General features: G+C 43.9%; 1 protein-coding gene across 7 annotated transcripts; it reads right to left on the minus strand.

Annotated features, from left to right (window-relative positions):
* Clta (clathrin light chain A) lies at positions 1–24,056 on the minus strand. 7 transcript variants are annotated; one of them, XM_008847715.3, is made up of 7 exons: positions 23,559–23,908; positions 15,966–16,003; positions 13,972–14,089; positions 8,129–8,240; positions 2,596–2,649; positions 1,402–1,437; positions 1–448 (listed from the first exon to the last, which is right to left on the minus strand). In XM_008847715.3, the coding sequence occupies exons 1-7, from the start codon at positions 23,773–23,775 to the stop codon at positions 277–279; spliced, it is 747 nt and encodes a 248-aa protein (XP_008845937.1). In that variant the 5' UTR covers positions 23,776–23,908; the 3' UTR covers positions 1–276. The 7 variants fall into 7 exon arrangements, with proteins under 7 accessions (XP_008845937.1, XP_008845939.1, XP_008845938.1 ...); XM_008847717.3 differs by lacking the exon at positions 2,596–2,649; XM_008847716.3 differs by lacking the exon at positions 1,402–1,437.
* Positions 24,057–25,779: the final 1,723 nt, after the last annotated feature.

The raw sequence follows: 25,779 nt of genomic DNA on the forward strand, positions 1-25,779 counted from the left end.
TATTGTTTGAAACAAATTTATTCTCAGAATAATGCACAAAAGCAAAGGCCGAGGCTACTGTTGGGAGCTTCCCTCCCTTCCTCTTCCTCCTCCCCTCTCCTCTCTGAATGCCAGGGAGAACACAGTTGAAGAAAACATGCAATCACAAACAATGATCAACTCTAAAGACAAAAGGTTTGGTCCAAAAGAACTCAACATAATTAATCCAATTACGTGAACAGCTTCACTGAGTAGGATTAAGATATTGCAGATGTAGTGTTTCCACAGGGTGGCTCTTCAGTGCACCAGAGGGGCCTGCTTGAGGGAGATGAGGACTGAGCGCATGCGGGAGACATCTTTGGCCTGTTTGCTGGACTTGGGGTTAAAGTCACACAGCTGGGCCACCCGCTCCCACTCAGTGCCTGGGGATGACTCATCAATGTCGTTTACAAAGGCTTCTTCTGCTGCCCTGGAAGCAATAACAAAATATGTTGGTTTAATGTAAAACGCCCTTTGAGCAACCTGGTGGCTGCCTTGCTAGAAAAAAAGTGACCTCCCCTATCCCCTGACTCAATGGCATTCTGGTTTTACCAAGAGTAATAGCCCCTGGCCCAGGTCAGATGCAGGGGCAGACATGGCCAGCTCTCCTACGTACAGGTGCCCAGGCTGCTGTGTAAAATGGTGGAATACAGGTGTTTGGTTCAGGGCTCAGTCTGTCTCTCTTTCGGGCTGTTTCTGCGCCTAAGAGCATTAAAAAGCAAGTCATTGGCCACCTACACACTGCTTTAATGAACAAGAACAAAGCGCAGGCTGGTCAAGAACTTGGGAGAATAGCTTATGCTGGGCTATACTCAGGCTTAAGGCTTGAGATTTCTAAAAAGCCCTTGGCATTGCACAATAACCTCAAGACTTACTCCTAAGGCTGGAGAGAAACAGGGCAGAGCAAAAGGAATTCAAGACAAAGCTCCCATGCTAGCAGGCACTAGAGACGAAAGCCATTCTGGAAGGGGATTTGTTAGGACATTCACCTTTCAGCCAAAAGTTTGCCATTTTCTCTCCAGCCAGGTGCCTGGTGCTACTAGAGGGCATACTCTGGCAGGAGAGCCAACGCCAGTGTTTATGTGGCAAAATGCCACTCTAATATTCTTTTACATCAAGGCTAGCCCACCCGCAGTTGGGAACTAACTGGCAGGAGCTACGGCCCCAAAGGACAGTGGTTAGAGGTGGGAAGACACAATATTTCATCTACTCCAACAAGCATCACGGGCAAAGCAAAAGCAATGGAGATGGCCGGTCTGTGGGGACGAGGGGTGGCACTATCACAGGGATGGCCGTGGCAAACACTGCTGAAGCCCAGAGCCACTACAACACTGCGACTTCATGGCACACACAGTTAGGGGCAGTGAGAAAGGTTTACTTAACTGTTCTAGGCTGTAGCAAGGATGGTTTATGTTTGTGCTTAAAGGTGAAGAGAAGAAAAGAAACAAGGAGAGAAACTTTAGGTCAGATATAGAAAATGAGAATGAGCTCAATGCAGATGGTCAGTAAGCTAGACATGCCCTTGCCGTTCTATCTATGCTCGGGAACGTGCAGCTGGCTTTGCCAGGCCACTTTGCTGCCCAGCAAAACCAGACTCGACCTTTTCCAGTCTCCATTTCTACTCCAGAGAGATGTGCAAAGTCAAATAAAAACCACCTGTAAGTCCAGCATTTCACAAGTCTCATTGCAAATGCATCCAGGGGCCCAGGAAACCCAGTTTTGTCTTTTAACATCTCAAGGTCATGGGCCTAAGGAGGCTCTATATAGACCTCAGCCTGCCCCCACCTTCCAAAGGTTTTTTTTTTTTTCCCTCCCTCCATTCCACCCTTATTTCCCAAAAAGCTGGATCTAATTTTTAGGAAGAGTGAAGCCCTCAGAAATACTGCTTTTATAACAAGTATCCTTATTTTAAAAAAAGCTTTTCTAAAAAAATCGAAGTGGCATACCAGACAGTTTTGTCTATCCTGACCTCATAGCTGGGGGCCTGTGCTGGGAGACAGGGCATCAGAAGCTGGCCACTAAAACCAACTTCTGATAGCGAAGACCAGGAACAATGATAGATACCCGCTTTGCCTGAGTCACATTCCCACCTCACATTCTTTGAAGATCAAGAATAGACCAGGCAGAACCCCTCCCCTCTATCCTCCCCAGCTCTGACTTTGGTGCTGCTCTTGGGCTCTAACATCCTGGGAATCACCTGCCCCAGGTGGGAGACTCTCCTTCCCACCCTGGGCACTCAGGGAGGCAACAGGGCCTGGAAGCAGCACCAGGGGCAGTGACAGCAAGAGGTCAGGGTCCACCTGAGTCCCAAGCCCTTCCCAGACAAGATCATGAAAAACCCGTATTTTGAAAGCTCGCTTCTCTCCAAGATCCCAAGTATGAAAATGGTCACCAGGGATGCATGGAGTCATAATTCTGCAAAATCAGCAATGAATCATACCTAGCTTATCAACTCTCAAGCAGCCCCCAGTGCCAATGTGAAATATTTTAAAGAGCAAAGCAACTTTTGACAAAAAGGAGCATAAACTCTAAACAAAAAGAATCAAAACAAGAAAAGGAATTAGTTTTGCAACATACACATAACCAATCACGTCAGCGAAGGGTTGTTTGTAGAAAGCTTCATCTGCCACCCTAGACAGCAAGAAGTCCAAAAGGCAGGCAAGCAGGCAGGAAAAAAGAGAGAACATTGAGAAGCAGAAACATCTAAAATCCACAATAGAGTGTGACGGCACTCTGGGGAGCTGTTCCTGAGGCTCCGTCCTAACCCTGGGGCTTCCAGCGATGGATGTTCCAGCGGAGAGGCTTCTTGGGAGCTGGCCTTCTTACGTGGGACTCTTCTACGAGAGCAAGTGCTGCAGCTTCAGCTCTGGGCCTGCCCCAGCAACTGCCCTTATTAAGCACGTTATACTTTATGTTGATTCAAACCTCAGCCACAACAACCTATGCTGCCGAGTGCTCTCACCTCACTCTACAGATGATGAAGTAACTGAGGCTTGGAGATAAACAACTTGCTTAGCTTCTTCTGCTTGGCTGGAAGTGCAGGCTCATTTTACTTACTAAAGCTGTTTCTCAGCTGGTGACCCCAGGAAGCCATGCCACCGTTCTACCAGCCTTAGTATATTCCACCGAATGTGATACTGCCAGGCAACAAACAGATGCACTCAAGTCCCAAAGTCCCAAATCTTGGACCCAATTACTGCTTCCTTCCCCACACTGGCTTGCTGGGAAATAGACTTTCAGTGTCTTGGAAACAAAGGTGATTGTTTCAAAATGCCAATCTTAGAGATAAAATCAGCTGGAAGGTAAGTGGTCTGGGGGAAAGGATGCTAGTCTGGACTCTGGCCCTAGCTTCTATTTGTACTCAAGACACTGAGGCAGTTCTAAGTATTTCTATGATAGTTTTGACTGGCTTTGACAAAGTGTAGCTCAGAATCCAGAACTTCACCATGTCTTAACTCACTCAGATGGGAAGTAATCAAGTGATAGGACTCTGGGAAAAAGAGGGAGACACACTGGTGAAGGCATGCTACTGAAAACCTTCCTCAAGGAGTTTCAGCCTGTCCTTTGCAGGTTTAGCATGGAAAATTAGAAGTTTCTGTTTCTCTTTTCTTTCCTTAAAACAACAAAAAGACGGGGGCTAGAGATGGCTTAGCAGTTAAGAGCTCTGTCTGCTCTTGCAGAGGACCTGGGTTCAATTCCCAGCACCCACATGGTGGCTGACAACCACCCATAACTCCAGTTCCAGGGGATCCAACGCCCTCTTCTGACCTCCAAGGGCACTACATGACATGGGTACACTTACCTACATGCAGGCATTACATTCGTACACATAAAATAAAAATGAAATATTAAAAAAAAAAGACAGGATCTCACTTTGTAGCTCTGGCTAGCCTGAATTCACCTGTTATCCTCCTACCTCAGCCTCCCAAGTACTAGGATTACAAGAGTGAGCTGTGAGCCAGGCAACATAACTCGCTGGGACATTTTTGATGATGATGATGATAATAGTGGTAATTATGCTCAGTTATTAATCTAAGCACAATAAATTTAACTGAAGGCAAATTCTAGTAATTTTAATTTCAGGGCTTTTTTGATTTTGAGGGTCTCACTATGTAGCCCTGGATGGCCTGGAACGCACTATTTAGACCAGGCTGGCCTCAAACTCAACAGATTCTCTAGCTTCTGCCTCCCAAGTGCTGGGATTAAAAGTGTGTGCCACTCTACCTGGCTACCAGCTTCTAATTTTTTTTTTTTTTTAAATGCATACATACCCTTCATTCTTCCCACTTTTTTTTTTTTTTTTCTTTTTGGTCTTTTTGAGACAGAGTCTCCCTGTAGTGGGGCTGTCTTGGAACCCACTATGTAGACCAGGCTGGTCTCGCACTCGCAGAGATCCACCTGCCTCTGCCTCCCAAGTGCTGGGATTAAAGGCGTGCACCACCACGCCCGGCTTCTTCCCCACTTTTATACACAGAAGATATTTTGTGGAAATGTAGAGAAAGCAAAAAGAGTAGCTTGATTGTAACTCAAAGTGCCTCAGCAGGGAATAGCTGTTTGTGAGTGAAGTAAGTGGGAGGCAAGGGAAAGAAGGGTAAGCCAGTTTATAAACCTGTAATCCCTTTAGTTTATAAAGGGGCTCAACCTAATCAATTTCAAGTCTGGCTTGCTCCTTGGAGAATAAAGGTTTAATGGTTCCTGTCAAAGCATCACTTGACAACAAAGGCTTCTATATCAGTTTGCAACTAGCCTCAGACTAAGGAACTTGTCAATGACAAGCAGGACCTCTGAAAAACAAACAGGAAATTATACACAGCAAATGCTGCACCATCTTGTTGCTCTTCCTCTAGCATAAGAGGACCTGGAAGTAGCAATTGTCAGGGGAATCACGGAAGCCGGAGACAGAGGGAAAGGCATTCCTGACCATAGGACTAGTTCCACAGGCCTCAGTACAATTCAGAACTTCATTCTATAAAAAGCTCCAGAGTGGGCATGGGGGGAAAAGTCTACTGGCTAAGAATCATGGATTCTTCAAATGTTTTCAAGCCTTGGTAGAGCTGAAACCTCAACACAAAAGCCACCTGGTAATGGAGAATGCTTCTCTTTTGGCTTGGAAAGAACATGCTCTGGGGCAGTTCTCCATGAATGTAATACATAAAGGAGCCCACCACTGTTCTGAACCCTCTAAAAAGGAATTTTTCACAGGCCATTACTAAGTGATGCAGGCTCTGGTGCAGTGACATGTAGGCCCTGACTTGGGATAAAAGGGAAATGCAATCTGGGGAATGGCAACACAGTACAGTTTACATTCGGATCAAGGACCCCTCTGCCTGCTGACTCCTCTACACTCCCCACTCAACACAGTACTTGGCCTAGATGTGCTCCCAATGTTCAAGTAACTCACTGGCTGGGGCATCCATTGGGCAGAAGCCTGGCTGCCCTTTTTATTCCTGAACCTCCTTTTAAATTTCCCGGCTTTTCTTGTATATGACTGAGGCTGCCCTAACATCCAGCTCCTGCAGATTACCCATTGCCCATGGAGAATGACACCTACTTGAAATGAGCTCCCCATTTTCTTTTCTAAAACTACAAATAATAGGGATGAATCACTGTATCTGAATTACTGGCACCTATTCCTTTGGTGATTTGAGTTTAGAGGCAAACAGAGATGAGGGAAGGCAGTAGTCAGCCACTATCCCTCCAGAGTAGCCAGGGAGAAGGACACATGCCTGTAATCCCAGCTGAGACAGGAAGATCCTGAGTTCAACACCACCAGCTCAGGCTACATAGCAGGACCCTATCTCCAAAAAACAAAAATAAATTTCCAGAGTAACCACAAGTCACTAGATGAATTTCCTATATCCCTCCCTTTTTTTGGAGACAAAGTTTATGTTCCCCAGGTTAGCCTCAAACTTGCAATTCTCCTGTCTCGGTCTTCTAAGTGTGGGGTTATAGCAGTGTGGCATCACAACTGGCTTGATATCCACACCTCCCACTCTTTGTGGTGCCCAAGGCTTCACAGGTTAAACAAGTGCTCTACCAAAGCTTCATTCCTAGCCCCTCAACTGATCTGTAAATGGCTCCGAACCACCACTGTCTGACGAATCATTGGAGTAAAGGGTGAATATCATCCCTTCCATCCTAGGACCATGTGCAGTGGCTAGCATGCCACTAGCTTTATATACATAGGCTCAGGCCTGTGTAGCAGTTTCCGCAAGGTAGAGTAAGTTGGTTCTAACAGTGCTATGTTCTTACTGCATGTTAAGTCTCCTCTACTCCCTGGAACTTTAAAGGATCACCTCAGACCAGCCAATTCAACATTCTACAACTCCAAGTGAAGAAAGCTACCTGACCATATGCCCAGAGTCTCAAATTCTTACACTAGCCAGGTGCCTACAACAGGATGGAAATAGTCCTTTCTTTACAGGAGTTCAGCAAAAATTCTGCTACCAGGAAGGAAGCCTATTCCCAATATATTAAGTTTGAAAATCTATATAAGTTGCTGAAGCTTCAAGAACCCTGAAAAGGAAGAGTTACTGCATTCTGCTAAGTGCTTCAGAGTAGATTCAAGTGCTGAGGCAGCTTTGCTGAGGAGTAACATCACACCAGAAAATCTTTTACTACAGATCCAGACTGCACCTGGTAAGAAGTCATGTTGGGTAAGCACAGTGCCCGGCACTGTCAGCAGTTCACACCGACAAGCCCAACAGGAGTCCTAGGTAGCTGGATGGCGGCCACCTATTCCGGCAACTGAACAACCTGACTGACAGTAGTTCCCACTCTTCTTCAATCAGAACTTCAAATGGAACACTAAAGACACTCCTTGAAGAGTGTCTCCCTCAGAGAAGTGACCAAGTGAGAGGCATGGCATCCAAGGGACAGCTGACAGAACCAAGGATGACAAAGGACACAAGGAGTAAAGGACTGTTGTATGAAAGTCAATCCACTCTGTCAGTTGCCCCACAATGGCATCAGCTGGCTGGTGAAAGAGTTAACTACATTTTTCCTGATAGAGTTCCACCTAATAGAGCTGCTAGCTCACATACAGTAACCTAAGGCACTACATGCCTTGAAAATTAAAACTACCCTCAGGCCCTGGCTGATCTGCTTTTCCACACTAATGTTAATGGAGTGCGTCCTGTTCAGTGAAAGGTAGGCTCCAGCAGAAGTAAGCCAATCTGCCTCACCTGAGGGGCCACACTGCACATATACCAGTAGGCTATCTCCAAAGAGGAGAGTCTTCCAAGAAGGGCTTCCAAGAAACATGGCTTCTCAGAAATGAGTGCATACCATAGCTACTGCTTGGTAAGGGTATGAGAACGAATGTGTTTTCTCCCCACTTTCTTGAACCTTCAAGAAGTGTAAACTACATTCTGAAAAAGGCATTTTTGTTATTTTGTCTTTTTTTTTTCCCCAGAGCTGAGGACCAAACTCAGGGCCTCAAGCACTCTACCACTGAGCTAAATCCCCAACCCCCTGAAAAAGTCATTTTTAATGAAGCCAGTTCAAGACTTCATAAGTACAGGTAAGTACTGAGTGAACCCTTAATTCTGTAGTCTCTGTTGGAACATCCTTAGCTACCTAATTACAGAGCACACTCCCATGCTAAGGACCGCTGATGAAGCCTCTTTCAGAAGGCAGGGTTCCATTTAGGGAATGCAACATTAGCAAGTCTATAATCATCTCCAAAGTAAGGAGATCCTGAGACAGCATGAAACTGACCTTTCATTTCAGGGTTCTCCTGTACATACCGTTCTAGCTGATACAAATCAAACTCAGTTTAAGAGCCACACTCAATATAGCTGAAACAGAGTCTCATGTAGCCAAGGCTAGGCTGGGCCTTGAACTCACTAGATAGCCAAAGCTGGCCTTGGACTCCTGATCCTCTGACTTCATATCCCAAATACCAAAGTTACAGGTATGGGTCTAAAGGACCAGCTGAATTATGCTCACAAGACCCAGGAGACTTGCAACCTGTTTTAAACACTTCTTCCAAATCTGTCAAAACATTTCACACTGAAGGAGGACACAACCAAGAACCTAGACTTGATGCTAGAAAATAGACTGAGTTAGTCTCGGAACACAGGGTCGTCTACAACCACCACTGACTGACCTGTTGTTTGCTTTTGTTTTCTGTAGCTGCTCGTCCTGTCTGGCATACCATTCTTCTAGTTCCTTCATTGCCTTTTCTTTCCACTCTGCTTCCTGCTTCCGGGAATTGGCATCTTTAGAAGGAGAGAACAGAAGAGTACCAATGAGGTGAAGGAAAACTTAAAATTTATTTCAACAAGCATTAACATTTTGGTCTCAATGAATTTAAACATGGGTATGTGTGCATGCATGTGTGATGGGGAAAAAACAGCAGAGAGAAGAAAATAAAATTCCATTTTCTTCTCTTTGAATAACCAACTATTGATCTCAGTGATCATATTCCTGGTCTTTTACCCATCTTATCCTGGTCCACAGACACCATGGAGGACACTAAATGGACCTTGCTCATGGACCATAAATTCAATTCAACTGAAACCGGTTTTAGCAGGAGGAAGAGAAAATTGTAGAAATACTGACTGAACAGGAAAACGCCTCCTGGTAATTGGGTATGGCAACTCATACCTGTAACTCTGGTATTTGGGACATGAAGTGAGAGAATCCTGAGTTCAAGGCCAGTTTTGACTAGTGAATTCAAGGCCCAGCCTTGGCTACAAGAGACTCTATTTCAACCAACAACCCACTTACCATCAGAAGAAAAAAAGCCTTCTGGTACACTAATTGGGGAATAATCAAGTATAGATGATCCTTTAACTATGCTGCTAATATTAATTCATATTAGGGTATTCAATATTGGATTGTTCTGGCTGGGACTGTAGTTCAGTGGTAGTGCTTACCTAGCATGCACAAGGATTTGGGTTCAATCCCTAGAAACACACAATTAACATTTTTTAAAAATTTATTTATTATTAATATTTTTAAAATATTGCCAACCCTGAACTTATCTTCCTGTTTCTACCTCCTGAGTGCTGGGATAACAGGAATATACAACTATGCCCAGTTTTATGCTGTACTGGCTTTGTACAGGCTAGGCAAGCACTCTACCAACTGTATTACATCTTAAGTCCAGTAACAGTTTATCTTCTAACTCTTCCCACAAACTATATAGTTCACCATCCACGTTTGGTCATTAGTTTTTATAAAACACAAAGTGGTACTCTCCTAACTAAATATGTGAAGCAGGGAACTATTAGGAAGACTAACAGAAATTATTCAGGAATCAGAGAATGGTAGACTACAGTACAACTACTCAGACTGCAGAGCTGAGTCTGTGGTAGTATAAGCATTGTTATCTATAAATGAAAACACCAATGGAGAGAGCTGCAGGGGACCAGGGAATGAGACCAATTAATTAACAATTAATCAATAGGTTCTAGACACAATAAGAAAATGCACACCTAGATTTGCTAGACTGTATTCTCAAATATAAAAGTTCTTAAGATTAAATGTGGTTTTCCCTCAAACATTTAGTTGAAGAGATATGTATCACTAGAGAAATAAAGGTTCCATGTCATAGCTAGTCATGCAAGTGGTATTTGAAATTACTGTGCTACTTCAAGCATGCTCTGAAGGCCATCCTCTCTGGCAGGTGTTTTACATACATCTTACTCAATCTTTACAATAATCAAGAAGGCAGTAAATTCTAGGTCCATTTTAAGCAATGATAAAAAACAAACAGAATGTCAAGTGACCCTGCTAAGTAAGGAGCAGAGTCAAACTCCAAACCCCAAACTGACTCTAAAGCTCATACTTTGACCTCATGCAAACCTGGAAATAATCACATGATATGACCATCACTGCTACTAGTAATCCAGAGAGTTCTTAACGTGCAGAGCAAGAGTTCAAAACCTGTAATTAGTATCTTAGAGGAAAGTAGAACCAGACATGGTATCAGGCAACAACTTGAAGAGAAGAAACAAAGCATTCTCGGGCATTTTTAGGGCTTTTACAAGAAACATAGTAAAAATGTGAACAAGGATGTGTCTCTAAAATAGCCCAGTAACAACTGGAAGCTATCTCAGAGTTTCATATAAGGAATTCTTCACTTCCGTATTTAACTCATTTGAAAGGAGAATCATTTACTTGGAGTTTCCACTGAAAACTGTAACATATATCCAGGTAACTTCTGATGTTTCTGGCCATGGAACACATAGAGCAGAAGACATACTATGTTACAACAAGAGATGCTGGAGTTGATGGTACCATAGGAACAGGAAAGAAATGAAAAACTACCACCAAACCTAAATGCAAAGTCTTTCATAGTGTGAATTACTCCCAAAAAAGTGCTTTTGGGGTTGATGAAATGGCTCAGTGGGTAAAAAACCACTTGCAACACAAGCCTGACACCTTGAGTTCAATCCATGGAACCCCATGATGGAAGGAAAGAACCAATCCCTAGAGGTCCTTTGACTGCTACAAGCACATGTGCTCATGCATGCACACACACAAATATATAAGTATTCAAAAAAATTTTAAGTACTTTTTGATTGGAGAGTATATCCTTTTGATGTATTCTAAAGACTACTAAAAATATTTTTGGTTTTTTGTGTCTTTGTTTTTTGAGACAGGTTCTCATTAGGTAGCCCAGACTAGCCTTAAACTTGTGATCCTCCGATCTCTGTCTCTCAAGTGCTAGTATTATAGGAATGTATGCTGGGTGTTAACCCAGCACAATTTTTTAAATTAAATATTTGGACCAAAATATCATGGAAACTTTTCTGAGAAAGATTAGTTTAAAAGTAAATTAAGTAAAAATTGTGACCATCTGTAACAGAATGTAGTCAGTATATAAAACAGGACATTTAATTGTCTTCTGGCTTTTACAGATTTAGGATCTGACAATTGCAGGCAGAATTCAGAGTTCTTCAGTGTTTACTTAGCCTGATGAGACACAGATCTAAGCCCATGAGTTGGGGCAGGAGTGTAGGACGTCTCCTTAGCAAGCAAGGCATGCTGATAGGCACCTTCTTCTACGCCCACCCTTATTGTTCCTTACAAAAAGAAAACTACTGAGAACATAGCGAGTGGCTAAGCAAAACCACTGACACTGGTTCTACATTTTTAACATTTTGTGCTTTCTCACAGTTCTTGTGGAGAAAAGGGTAAAACTGAAGAAACACCCTATTTGTGGATCAATTTCACAATTTCACAGGCCAACTGTTTGACTTCTCTCAAGAAGGCATCTTGAACTGGGAGTGGTAGTGAACACCTGTAATCTCAGCACTCAGAAGGCTGAGGCTAGCTTGGTCTACATAGCAAGTTTCAGCCCAGCCAAGGCTACACTGTGAAACTCTTTGTCTCGAAAGGAAAAAAAAAGGTATCATGAGTTAAAAATACTATTCGTCACACAGTAGTCACAAGGTACAAAACTTGATAATTTAAAAAGAAAATGAAATCTCCCCCACCAAGCTTGTCTTTCTGTGAAGACAAGCTTTGCCTCTAAAGCCTTCACTAAAGACACACAAGAAACAAGCAGCAAAGACCAAAGCTACTGGCACCTGACAACCTATTTTCACCTTCCTAAAGCTACACTATTTGACACAGTAGGTACAAGCTACTAAGTATCTACACTGGCTATTTAAATATCTACATGTGGCCTGTGGCTACCATATTATCACCGTACCCTATTAAATATTAGGAGAATTGGTCTACAGAATAGACACCAAACATTTCCACTGAAGAAATTACATTCAGACAGTGCTGCTACAGAAGGGCAATCATAAATGTATCTTTTTTTGGAAAGTTGTGCAAATTGAACCAGGGAGAAAAGAGCTGATATGTTAGTTATTTGGCTAAGTCATTTGGGTCAAGTTCTTTCCTATTTCCAGGTGTCAGTTACCCCATCTGAAAAATAAGGAGGCATGCTTCCACTAGGTCAATGCCCTCACGAGAGAATACTGCTGGCAATGTGGGTACATGGGAGAATGCCATTGTTTCTACAAGATGTACAATAAAATAGACAGGACGCTGTCTATTAAAGCAGATCAGCCAGAACAAAAGGCATACGTGTAAATACTATATAAAGTATACATACATAGATATCCAATACAGCACAATGAAAATTATTCAATGTTAACTTTCCTTTCCACTATTATGTTTGACATTACACACACACACACACACACACACACAAAATTTATTTGTAAATTTGGTGGGGTGGTGGGGGGATGAGAGGGTCTCCAGCTGGCCTGGAACTCATGATGCAGACCAGGCTGGCTTCAATCTCACAAAGACCTGCCTGCCTTTGCCTCCCAAGGGCTGGGATTAAAGATATGTGCCACCAGGGGCTGGAGAGATGGCACAGCAGTTAAGAGCACTGGTTGTTCTTGCAGAGGACCCGAGTTCAAATCCCAGCACCCACATGGCAGCTAGCAACTGTCCATAACTCCAGTTCCATGGGATCCGACAGCTTCTTCTGTCCTCCGTGGGCATTGCATGACACGGGTGCACTTACCTACATGTAGGCAATACACTCATACACAAAAAATAAAATAAAAATAATAAATAAAATATTTTTAAAGATATGTGCCACCATGCCTAGAGTATGTCTGTTATTTTAATAAGAAGCTGAGAAAAGAATACACTCTGGGCTACCTCCTCACACTGGCATGCCACTCTGACCCACCATGTACAGATAGCAGGTCTCTCCTGATCACAAATGAAGGTTCACAAATCTACCAGAGGCCAGGCTGGTGGATCCTGAAGCTGGGCTTGGCCTACCCAGCAAGATGGCCATGTACACTGAATGCATTTCAAAAGCAATGTGGCTCAAGGGGATGAATATGGATCTTGAAGCAAGTGAGACAAAGTCAAACTCTGCTTTACTACTTCTTAGCTGTTCATTTCAAATACTATCTATAACCCTCAATTTCTTTACTCATAAAAATGTAAACACTTACTTTATAGGGATAGTAAGGTTTTTTTTAAAAAAAACAACACTAACCCCACCTCCCAAATCCCAAAATGTAGATTTCCTATTATGATTTAGACATGAATCCCCCTAAAAAGGCTCATGTACTAATGGCTTGGTCCCTAGCCAGTGGCACTATTAAGAAGTGACCGGACTGTGAGAGATCTATCCTAATCAATGATCACTCCATGACTGATACAAAACTGAATGGATCACTGGAAGGTGAGGCCTGACTGAAGGAAGTGCTGGCTGGAGGAATGCCTCTGAAGGTGTGTGTTCCCCATGACCTCCTCGGCTCACCTGTCTCTGCTTCCTAGCTGCCAAGAGGTGGACAAATTTTTCTCCACCACACTGGTTGTGCCATGATGCTTCTGCCTTGTCAGACCTAAAGCTAAAAGCAAAGGAGCCAGTAGCCCATAGATTGACACCTCTGACATGTGAGCCAAACCTGATTTCTCAGATGTTTCATCACAAATATAAATAGGTGGGAAAGGACTAACACATTTCCTAACATACTTTGGATTTTCCTTGTGCTTGCCTAAATTCATCCTTCAAATGGTAAAGGAAGTATGACTGTCACTCATGTGGACAGGACTTTAGTTCCCAAAGCACTCTCATAAAAACCCTTTCAGTTACCCTTGAGGTCAACACCACTGATACTCCTTCAGAGGAGGACAGACTGAAGGACCTGAACAACCAAATGCCCACATATACAATCAAGAGTCAAGTCTTGAACCCAGCCTTTCACTTCAAGTCCAAGGCTCTTCCCATACCACCACTCTGTCTTTCTGAAGGAGATGACTCTCTCTACTACCATATTCCTCCCGTAACAGCCCAGGTATGATTAAGCATAGCCATGTCAGTGGCCTTGTGACCTTCAGGCTGAGAAACCAGCTTCCCAAAGACCAAAGACACTATGTTAAAAGGGAATAGAAGTAGAGTCCAGATCAACTCTTCCACTGAAAACAGATACCCAAAGATAGAAAAGGATTCCTTACCCAGGGCTTCCAAGCGTTCCCTTTGCTCTTCTCTCCATTTACGGATACTTTCAGGCTCTGATTGCAATCGATCCACTTCTGAAATAGCTGCATAACTGTCTGTTGGACCATTACTCTCCTTAACACAAACACAATTATACTCTATCAGTATCCAAATTTCCCTCCTGAAATACACCTTATAAAAATTAGAACTTCTGGTTACATATAGCACTGGTGGCTATTGTTTTTTAAATATTTTATTTATCATTTTTATTTTATGTGTATGAGTATATTGTTTGCACATAGGTAGGGGCACCCATGTTGTACAATGCCCATGGAGGTCAGAAGAGGGCAGATCCCCTGGAACTGGAGTTACAGTTGATAGCTGCCTTGTGGTAGCTGAGAATCGAACCTGAGTCCTCTACAAGAGCAGTCAGTGCTCTTAACCGCTGAGCCATCTCTCCAGCCCCGACTGGTTGCTGTTGTAAATGTTAGAGGTTTCCTTTAAATAAATTCAACTTTCCATACCAGGAGAGAGCTTTCATTACTGCACTGAATCTCTGCAATCTCATAAGGAAGAGTAGTTGTTATCTGCTGATGAGTGGGAAATGAGTGGGCAATAGGCAAGCTGAAGGTAGGTGGGCAATGGACATATTTTCTTCACTTGACACAGAGATTATGCGTTATGCTTTTAAATTCTGGTGAGTGCACAGCAAAGAAAGACCTAGAGCCCAAGACTTCAAATGCTATTATAAAGCCAGGTGTAATGGTACATGCCTTTAATCCTAGCACTTAGGAGGCAGAGGCCAGTTACAGGGAGACCCTGCTCAAAAACTCAAAGAAATCAAAACAAAACAAAACAAACAAATGTTATTATACCATTCAGGCAAAAGTCATTTAATATCAGCTATCAAAACATAGTAAGTTCTAGGAAAGAGGCAAAAAAAAAAAAAAAAGTGTAACAACTACAGTTAAACCAGAGAGAGAATAAAAAGGCAGGTAAGGATGAGTCAGGGAGGAGTGCTTTATGAGGTCTGATCTGAGAGTTAATAAACCAATTCAAAGTCATGGATGTTGACTGAGACTTATTCCACTGGGTCAAGGAGGAATTATTACCAGCTTAAATTTATCAAGCTATTAACAAAGATGGAAAGAGAATTATTTAAAGTACTAGTAACTAACTTATTACAGTGCTTGACCCAGTACATGGCACACAGTCTTTAAAATGGCCATCACCATCATCATCAAGAAGGGTTACTTCCTGAGAAAAGTCAGTAACATTAGGGCAGATTTAGTAAGCTTTCAAACAATGTTCTTAGCTGGGCACAGTGGCTCATACCTATAATCCCATCACTTGGAAAGCTGAGGCAGGAGGATTGCAAAGGGTCCAAGGCCAATGGAGGCTGCAGAGTAAGACCCTGTTTTTTTTTGTTTGTTTGTTTTGTTTTTGGTCTTTTTGAGACAGGGTGTCTCTGTAGCCCCAGCTGTCCTGGAACTCACTATGCTCACTATGTAGACCAGGCCGGCCTTGAACTGAGATCCTCCTGCCTCTGCCTCCCAAGTGCTGGGATTAAAGGTGTGTGCCACCATGCCCAACAAGACCCTGTTTTTAAAAAAACAAAACAAAAAACCAAAAACAGAAAACAAAAACAGGGCTGTAGAGATGGCTCAGGGTTAAGAGCACTTGCTACTCTTCCAGAGGACCTGGGTTTGGTTCCCAGCACCCACATGGTGGCTAACACCCACCCATCAGTAGCTCCAGTTCTAGAAGATCCCACACCTTCTGGCCTCCATGAGCATTATATGACAAAGGCACACTTATATAAACGCAGGCCAAACACTTATACATAGAAAAATAAAATCTTTTAAAAAATGTTCTATCAATGCCACTTATCCTCCACTTTGGTAGATAATGTTAATGCACCAGCATTGGGGTCTCTTTCAAGGTGGGTCAATTCAAATCACAGATGAAACTCTAGACTGCTATCATTTAATATAATCAGAGTACTCTGTACCTGGTAGTATTCACCATTCATCACTCCATCAACACCATCTGTAAGACATAAGATTTTAGCCTGTCAATCAGGGCTACTCAAATGCTGGCCAAAGGATTAAGGACTATACGGTGGAATGTAGTTCTTTATTCTGTAGACACTGCAAACTACTAAATAGTGAGACTTAAAGTGGGCACAGCAGAGTAGAGGCACTTACTGCCAGACCTGATGACCTGAGTTCAATCCTCAGGATGCACATGGTAGAAGCAGAGAACCAATTCCTGCAAGTTGTCCTGACCTGACCTCCAGTGGCGCACATGCAGTTACACATACACACAATAATAAATGTAATTTTTTAACAATGCTAATCCCAGAGCTGGAGAGATGACTCAGTGGTTAAGAACACTGGCTGCTCATGCAGAAGACCGGGGTTTGAATCCCAGCACCCACATGGCAGCTAACAACTGTCTGTAACTCCAGTTCCAGGGGATCCAACACTCTCTTCTGTCCTCTGTGGGCACTGCACAACACAGGTGCACTTACATACATGCAGGCAATACACTCATACACACAAACAACAGAGTATAAGAATACAGTAATTCACCTGAGTTTTGATTTGTTTCAACCACTGGTTTGCTTGAATTTCATTATTTCAACATAGTTCCTCTATTTTTCTTAATTTCCGTAACTGCTTATTCCTGTTCATTATGGTTTTTTTTCTCTTTCCTGGTGCTAGGGATTGAACCCAGGACCATAAACAGGCTTTACCACTGACCTATACCCCTAGTCACTCCTGTGCTTTATGATAGTGTCGCTTATTGATTATCAATGGCCTTTCATTACTTTATACTGTTTTAAAAATTGTATGGGGGCCACTAGAGAGATGGCTCAGCAAGAGGCTTACTGCTCTTGCAGAGAACCCAGGTTCAATTCCCAGCACCCACATGCTAGCTCACAAGTGCCAGATCCAGGGAATCTGACATCCACTTCTGATATCTGCAGGCTCCTGCACATACTCGGAAAACAGACAAACGACAGACCCAAGGATACACACAAAAATAATTTTTCTTGAGAATTGTACAAGGGGCTGGCAAGATGACTCAGTGGGCAAACGTGCTTGTGACCAAGCCTAACGACCTGAGTTCAATCCCTGGAACCCACAGAGTGGAAGCAAAGAACTGACTCTTACAAGTTGTTCTCTGGCTTTCACAAGTGTGCCAACACACACACACACACACACACACACACACACACACACACACACACATTGAACTGTGCATAGTGGTACATGTCTATAGAGCCAGCAGTCAGGAAGTCAAGGCAGAAAGATCAGAGTTGGGAGGCCAACCTGGGCTATACAGCAAATTCCAGGTCAGCCTGTGCCATAGAGCAAGACCCTATACCCTATATCAAGAAACCAAAAGGCAGGTGGCATACAGTCTATCGATTTTAACAAAGGTTACTAAGAAATGAATAAAAGTGACTGGCTAGCATTTTCAACTGCTCCCCTGCAATAAATTTCTTGTTGTAGAACTGCTAGGTCACAGGATATATTTATTCTGAAGACTACTTATTCCCTGTGAAGTAATACATGTGACATCTGATTTTCTTTACCGTATTGTCTGAGCTTTCCTGTTTTTGCTATCTTTTGACCATCAGGTTTTCTTCATTAAGTCTTGTCATACTGCAAATATTTACCACCATTCTGTCTTTTTTCTCTTAGCTGTGTACGAACAAATGTGTGGGTGTGGATGCATGTGGAGGGCAGAGGTCTTCCTCAATTCTTCTCCACTTTATTATTATTTTTATTATTTTTTTTTCTTGGTCTTTTTGAGACAGCGTCTCCCTGTAGCCCCAGCTGTCCTGGAACTCACTATGTAGATCAGGCTGGCCTTGAACGCACAGAGATCTGCCAGCCTCTGCCTCCCGAGTGCTGGGACTAAAGGTGTGCGTTCCAGTGCCATATAAGCTAGGTGTAACACATGCCTATAACACCATAATTTCAGCCATTTAAAGTGCACACACAAGTCAGTCGTGTTGGTATATTGTGTCACTGATCATTTTAATTGAGGTAATGGCTTACAAACTCTGCTAATTTTACCATTTAAAATTTTTTTATTTTTGCTTATGTGTTTGTTCTTTGAGATGGCGTTTTACTATGTTGTCCATCTTTTTGCAAACGTAGACGTAAGCAAGTCTCCAGCCTTAGCCTCCTAAGTAGCTGGGGCTACAACCACACACACCATGCCTGGTTCATTTGAACAATTTTTTGTTTCTTTTTTGTTGTTATTCTTGTTTTGTTTTTTTGTTTGTTTTAAATATTTTACTTTTATTATTTTATGTGTATGAGTTGATTGTCTGCATGTATGTAAGTACATCCATATCGTGCAATGTCCATGGAGATCAGAAGAGGCATCAGATCCCTTGGAAGTAGTTATGGATGGTTGTTAGCTGCCATGTAGGTGCTGGGAATTGAACCTGGGTTCTCTTTTAGAGCAGCTAATGCTCTTTCTTAATCGCTGAGCCATCTCACCAGCCCATTTTTTTGGTTTATTTATTTGTTTTGCTTTGTTTTTGTTTTAAGTTTTTGACAGGGTCTCCCTATCCCCAGCCTTCCTGCAACTCACTGTGTGCACCAGGCTGGCATTGATCTCACAGAGCTCCGCCTGCCTCTGCCTGCCAAGTGCTGGGATTAAAGGCGCCCGTCACCACACCTGGGTATCTTATTATTTTTATGTGTATGAGTGTTTTGCCTACATATACATTAAGTGCACTTGTGTCGTGCAAAGCCCTCAGAGGTCAAAGAGGGTGTTAGATTCCCTGGTACTGGAGTTACAGATGGTTGTTACTGGCCATGTGAGTGGTGGAATTCGAACCTGGGTCCTCTGCAAGAGCAGTGTTCATCTCTCCAGTCCCTCTACTTTATTATTATCATTTAATTGTTATTATTATTTGTTGGGTCCCTTTGAGACAGGGTCTCCCTGTAGCTCCAGCTGACCTGGAACTCACTATGTAGATCAGGCTGGCCTTTAACTCACAGAGATCCACCTACCTCTGCCTCCCAAGTACCTGTGCCACCACGCCCAGCTCTCTATTTTTTGAGACAGGGTATCTCACTGAACCTGGAGCTCACTGACTGACTGGTGGGCCAGCATGCCCCAGGGATCTTCTTGCCTCCTTTGCCCAGCACTGGGATAATAAAGGAACACACCACAGTGCCAGCTTTAGTGTGAGCACTGGGGGTATGAATTCAGGTTCTCACATTTGTGGTACTAGCAAGCACTTTACCAAATGAGTCACCTCCCCAGTTCCATTCCCCCCCTTAATTTTTAATTTTTGTGACAGATCTTATCTAACAGCTCAGGTTGGCCTCAAGCTTGTTATGCAGCTGAGAATGACTTCAAAGTTCTAATCCCTGCCCTCCACTTCCCAAGGGATCAGATTATAGGTATGTACTACCACACCCAGTTATGTGATGCTAGGGAATGAACCCAGGGCTTCATGCATGATAGGCCAGCATTCCACCAAGTAAATTGCATTCCCAGCACCCTATTTTGTCTTTTAACTTGGTTTATGATACTTAGCACCTAGGACTAGTACTTAACTTGTTCTTAAGAGAGGCATGGTAGCACTCCCAGCACTCCAGAGGCAGATGGATTGCTAGGAGGTCCAGGCCAGACAGCCAGTGCTACACAGTGAGACCATCTCAACAATTTAAAAAAAAAAGTATGTAAATGTTAACAACTCTTCCTTTGTGACATCTATATCTGCTTTGACACTGCAGGCCATCCCACAATACCTTCTTTCTTCTGATAATTTTAAAATGCCTCTCTTAAATCCACCTGGATTTTATTTTTGTGTAAGACAGAAGGTTGAGATTGCTTTAAATCCTAGAGCCCACAATGGCTAGCCTGGCCAGTCCCACACTATGGTTAATATATTATAGCTAGCACATCAACTACCCAGTTAATATATTCCAGCCCAGGCAAGGACAATTCCAAAAGAAAAGACTCTAGTCATTACTCTGTATGTAAAACGGGAGCAATGCTCATCCCACACCTCCTAAACTACATGCAGCTTGTCCTTCAGGTCTGCAGACTCATCCAGGTCCTCTGGTGCATACTTTAAGCTCTCTATTATTTGTTGTACTACTGTTCTAACATTGTTTTATAAGTCACTGACCCAGGTCAAAGGACAGAAACAAAGAGAAATTATATCTAGGGTCCTTTATTTAGAAGAGCTAAGCTAAGTAACTCAATGATCCAGAAGAAAAACTTTCTCAGGCATCTTAAAATGTCCAGAAAGAAAACTAGAGGCTGGGTAGAGGAAGAGGCAGGTGGATCTCTGTGAGTTCAAGGCCTGGCCTACATAGCCAGGCCAGCTGGTGCTACAGGCAGGCGCTGTCTCAAAAGGACAAAAAAAAAAAAAAAAAAAAAAAAAAAAAAAAGAAAAGAAATTAGAGTCAGAGTTAAGTTTCCGAAGAGCAAATCACCTTCAACTTTTCATGTTCCCCAATATTTGAAGTCAAGCAGACCTAGGGTTGAATCCTAGCTGAGCCACTTATTAGCTTACTACCTTAGGAACACTGCTTAACTAGCCCAGTCATCAGTTCTCACCTGAAATACGACGATTCTACTACTTAGCTTATAGAGCTACAAAAGTATAAGGAGTACCTGACACACAGTAAACGCACACTCACCAAACATCATGGGTGACATTCTCTTAGTTTCTCTCATTTCCACCATTAAGATTACATTCCCTTGCTGAGAGTTGTAGCACACCTTTGATAACAGCACTCAGGAGGCAGAGGTAGGCAGATCTTAGCAATCCAGGCCAGCCTGGTATATATTATCAAGTCCAGGACAGCTGAGGTTAGAGAGACTACACTCCCTCCACAAAGCTTTCCCTTAATTCAATTCATCTCCTGCACCTTTCTCCTTCAAGAAAGGACTTGTCTTGTCAGAAACAGTACTTAGTCACACCTTAGTCACTCCCCTGTTCCTCAATCCTTTCTGTTCTCTCCAGTCCCATTCCCCCCACCCCCCAGAGTCCCCAAAACTGAGAGATTTTTTTTTCAGGACTTGTGCTGCCTGCTCCCTGACCACCTGTGCTTCCTCAATACTCACAAGCTACTCCATCCAGGTTGCCTCCTAACTCTAAACTTAGGTCTCGTCTCTTGAGGTCCTAACAACTGATAGAGTTATGTAAGGCTCATCCTTCTGTTTTGTCTGTGCCCATCTTCCATGGTAATTTCCCCCATAGAGGGAGTAAGTTTAGATCTTTTCCTCTTTCCACATCAGTTATAGCCTACTGCCCATCTCTGACTCTCCCTCTCTCTGGAGAATACACACACAATAGAGCTCCCACCTACTACCACCTCTCAATTTACTCAGTATATCCCAAAGCCTATAACCTTCTAACTCCTTTCTTCATAGGAAATAAAAGCAACTAAAATTCGCTGGGTGCTTACTACATACCAGTAAGCACTTTATAGACACTCTTTAATATAATCCTAAAAACATTATGTGGCATATATAACGTACCTTCTTACAGAGAAGGAAACGTGCTGGGCAGTGATGGTAGTCATATAAATTGCCTCAGACCATAAAGCTCACACTCAAGCAGCACAGAATAGTACAGAATTTCAACCACTAGTGTGTTCGTATGAAAGTGTCCAACAAGTTCTCTAATCCCAAAAGGAAATGCTGACAGTGCACTATTACCAACCTCAACACACTCTCAGGACCTGGCATTAAGTCACTAAATGCTTAGTTCCAAAGAATGTCTTCCCAGGAACTAAGTCAGCAAGTGTTCCTTTCCTTCCCTTTGCTGAAAGCTTGATGCACAAAAGGCTCAAGTGTGCAGCTCTAGTATCTGGGTTTTATCTTCCCAAACTGCTTACCCAAGAGCTTGTACAGGACTCTTTTTGCCCATTTCTATGTTATGCACCGAACACCTACTATAGTCAGACACCCTGCTAAGATGTGACAGTGAAGACCTATAACACTGTCCCTTGAAATCACAAGTCTCCTAACTATGGGTCCTTCGTCTCCCAATTTTTGCCTGCCCCAAACAGTATGCTCAGGCAGAACAGCTGTGTGACTGCTTAGAATGCAGCAGTCTAAAGGAGAGCTGACTTGGGGTCCATCCTCTTCTTAACCAAGTCACCTCCATCTAGGAAATTACGGAGCTAAAAAGTCAATTTTTAAAATTCTCAGGCAAATTTTAAACACCCCAAGAGCAACTCTAACCACATATGGTCAACTTCATCTCCAGGTTGCAGCCCAGTTCTGTCCAAGCTGCTTATTGTAAATTGCGTATTTTGGTGTATTACACATTTTTGTTAAGTTCCTGTTGGGGGCTGATTTGTCTAAGAGGTAGCACGGTATAGTACAAAATCTTAGAGGCTGCAAACTGCCCCAAAATCTTCTGCTTGGTTGGAATAGTAATTTGAGATTTCTGGGTCTCATCACAAAGCACAATTCCTGCGCACCAAAGCCTCTCTCCAACACTCACTGTCTCATGCTGTTTTCCTCATTTGTGTCACCTGGCCCTGTGAGCCTAGTGCTTACAGTGTAGGCATTCCTACTTGGCCAGAGTGCCATTTTCTTTTTAAGTTGTATTTTTTTAATTGGGGAGGAGGGGCTCACTCTGTTACTCAGACTGGTAGTACCTCCCGCCACAGCTTCCCAAATACCTAAGTGTATACCCCACAATGCCAAGCTTGTTTCTTTTTTGTTTTTGTTTTCTGTAAAGGAAAAGTCATTGTGTCTCGCTTTTTTCTAGCGAATTTCCTACTTCCCTAAACTACTGAATAGGTCTTTACCACTCAACCTTTCCTCCCACACCACAATCCTAAGCATCACACACAGTGAAAGCATCCAAAGGTCAAACTCTCATCCTATCCCTGCCCCCCTTTCTCTTTTGCTTGAGTTGGCTGGGGAAAGGCCACACTGCACTCTATAGTCACCTTTTTTCCCTCTTGGATTAGGTTTTTCTGGGCGATACGGCCTTCCAAAGCTGATTCCACAGGAAGAGCATCAGGAGTCCCGGCCGCGATACACTCAACAACGGTACCAATTATTCTTCCGGGCCAGTTTCTTCCTCCAGAGTTAGACCATCTTTTCTGAACTTATTCACATCGCCCTTCCTCCCCATAAGCCAACATTCCACATATCTTAACTCCAGAACTACGTTGCCATTTTGCTTGCTTGTATGTCTCAAGTAGTCTTTTCCCACCCTCCTTTCCTAATACGCGGTTCTTTCTGGGTGGGCTCTGTAATTCTGGCCAAACTGCGCTAATGCGGCTGCTTCTGAGACCAGGCTTAAAGCACACTCAGTGCTTCGTAACAAGTTGGACAGAACCGGCTCCAGAGCCCTACAGGCACAGCATCTTGCTCTCCTCCGCGCCGACCCAGCAGCACTCAGGTACTCGGAGGCCCGCAGCCTGCTCCAGCGGAGGTTTGTGCATGGCCGGGCTGGGGTCTCGCTTCCTCTTTGCGCGCCTCCTAACCCCTGCTTCAGCCGGGAGCACCAACCCACAGAAGCGCACCGACCCACCCCGACCCCAGCTTCCCCGCCAGTCCTCCCGCCTGGATGCCGCCGTCCTCTCACCCGGACCCCCCGGAGGCTCTCCGTGCGCCTGTGGCCCGGGGGCACCGCCGTCCAGAATGGCGAAAGCCTCGTCGTTCTCGATGCCCGCAATCTCGCTCTCCTGCTGCGCCAAGAAGGCCGCGGCCGGGTCTTCCTCGCCCGCGCCCGCCACCCCATTCCCCAGCGCGGGGCCGCTTGGCGCGCCAGAGGGAGCGCCGAATGGATCCAGCTCAGCCATGACGGCTACTCAACCGCACCGACCCGAAGCCGAGCCCAACCGACCGACCCGCCGAAACCGCCCCGGGCAGCGGACGCTGTGCTGGCGGCCGCTACCGGAGGACTAGTGGGAGGAAGGGGAAAGAGAAGCGGAAGCCCGGGGTCTATATCCGGTTGGGTGGGCGAGCCAGAAAAGGGCAACCAATCAGAGGACAGGAGTTGCCCAATCAGCAGGAAGAGGGGCGGGGCCCTGTAGACAACTCGTGACTGGCAGGGAGGGAGGAGCGTCTGAGAGGCGGAAATGCCACTTGCTGGAAAGGCCTGTGGGGCCGGCGGTCGACTCCTGTGGCTCCCGGGTTAGTGAAGGACCGAATGTTTGTTGGTACACACTGGCTTTCTAAAAAGTTTTTAGTATGTCATAAATCACAGCCAGTGTGGGTTGGAACCGACTAAAATGTAATAGATTCAGCCGGGCGGCGCTCGCCTTTAATCCCAGCATTCGGGAGACAGAGGCAGGCGGATCTCTGTGAGTTCAAGGCCAGCCTGGTCTACATAGTGAGTGTAATCGATTCAGATTCATTAAGATTTTTCTTCTGGGGCTGGAGAGAGGGCTCAGCAGTTAAGAACACTGACTGTTCTTGCAGAAGACCCGGGTTGGAATCCCAGCACCCACATAGTAGTTAACAACTGTCCATAACTCCAGTTCCAGGGGTTCCGACAGTCTCTTCTGTCCTCCGCTGGCTTTGCACGACACGGGTGCACTTACCTACATGCAGGCAAAACAGAAGTATACATAAAATAATAATTTTTTAGAAAAGATTTTTCTTTCCTGTATTTTTATAGTTAACAGCACTTTTGCAACTTCAGACGCCTTTTGGCGAGTTCTATAGTTTCTAGAACTGGAAAATTCAAGAGGAATCATCTGCTTTATAGGGACACTGTGGCCCGACTTCCTGGGGGTTTACATGGTGGTACTAGCCACGAGCTCTTGTACTGGCATGCCTTTACCAACTAAGAGCAGTTGGAACTTCAGATACAAACTTCCTTAAATGTTCTTCTAAGTGACATGTTAACACAGGCACCTTTGTCTATACCTTAGGACGAATAAAGCAATCCCAGTTAATCACACTTATGTGGAGGAAGGGTACATATGCAAAGGCCAAGAAAAGTACCTTTTTCTTCATAGCCATCACCCTAAAAAGTAAGAACCAAACCAAGAAAGGAAACAAAAACAGAAAGCAAGTGCCACTTTACCCCAGCTACTTGGGAGACTGTGGCAAGTTATTTAAGCCTAGGAGTTTGAGATCAGCGCAGCCATGATGCAGAAACCCCCATCTCCAAACAAGAAAGAAACTAACACAAGTCAAAGATACCTTCAGAGACTGGAACAAGAAAGTGTGTGGGTTTATTTTATTGTTTGTATTATTTATTGGTATGAGTGTTTTGCCTGAATGTTAAGTGCCAGAAGAGGGCCTCTGATCCCCTAGAACTGGAATTATGGATCGTGGGTAGCTGACAGGTGGGTGCTAAGAACTGAACCCCAGTCTCTGTAACAACAGCAAGTGCTCTTAACTACAGAGCCATTTCTCCAGCTCCCATATATGTGTTTTTAAATTTGTTTTTACATAAAATGTGTATGTGGATTTCAGAGAACTTGTTGCAGGGTGGTTCTCTCCTTTCATCACGTGGGTCCCTGGATGGAGCTCAGGTCATCAGACTTTGCAGTAATGCATATTTACCCAATGAGCCATCTCATTGGCCCTGTGTGTTTTAATGAATGTATCTTTAATGCAAAAAAAGTAATTATGTAAAACATTATTTTGTAGTGCAGCAGACAGAAGGAACCCAGGGTGCGCTCTCTCTCACTCTCCTGTTCTCTTGCTCTCTGTGTATGTGTGTGTGTGTGTGTGTGTGTGTGTGTGTGTGTAAACTTCTAAAATTGGACCGGGCACGGTGGCGCATGCCTTTAATCTCAGCACTCAGAAGGCAGAGGTAGGCAGATCTCTGTGAGTTCAAGGCCAGCCTG

Source organism: Nannospalax galili, unplaced genomic scaffold (assembly GCF_000622305.1).
Source record: "Nannospalax galili isolate Female #2095 unplaced genomic scaffold, S.galili_v1.0 scaffold263, whole genome shotgun sequence".
Classification (NCBI taxonomy): domain Eukaryota; kingdom Metazoa; phylum Chordata; class Mammalia; order Rodentia; family Spalacidae; genus Nannospalax; species Nannospalax galili.

What these genes read in the sequence shown, in the direction of transcription:
- Clta (XM_008847715.3), bottom strand. Translation starts at nt 23,775, where the DNA reads ATGGCTGAGCTGGATCCATTCGGCGCTCCCTCTGGCGCGCCAAGCGGC. An exon ending in AAAACAAAAGCAAACAACAG is followed by an intron (nt 2,650 to 8,128) that starts GTCAGTCAGTGG and finishes CTTGCTGTCTAG; the next exon opens with GGTGGCAGATGAAGCTTTCT. An exon ending in GCTGACGTGATTGGTTATGT is followed by an intron (nt 1,438 to 2,595) that starts GTATGTTGCAAA and finishes TTCACCTTTAAG; the next exon opens with CACAAACATAAACCATCCTT.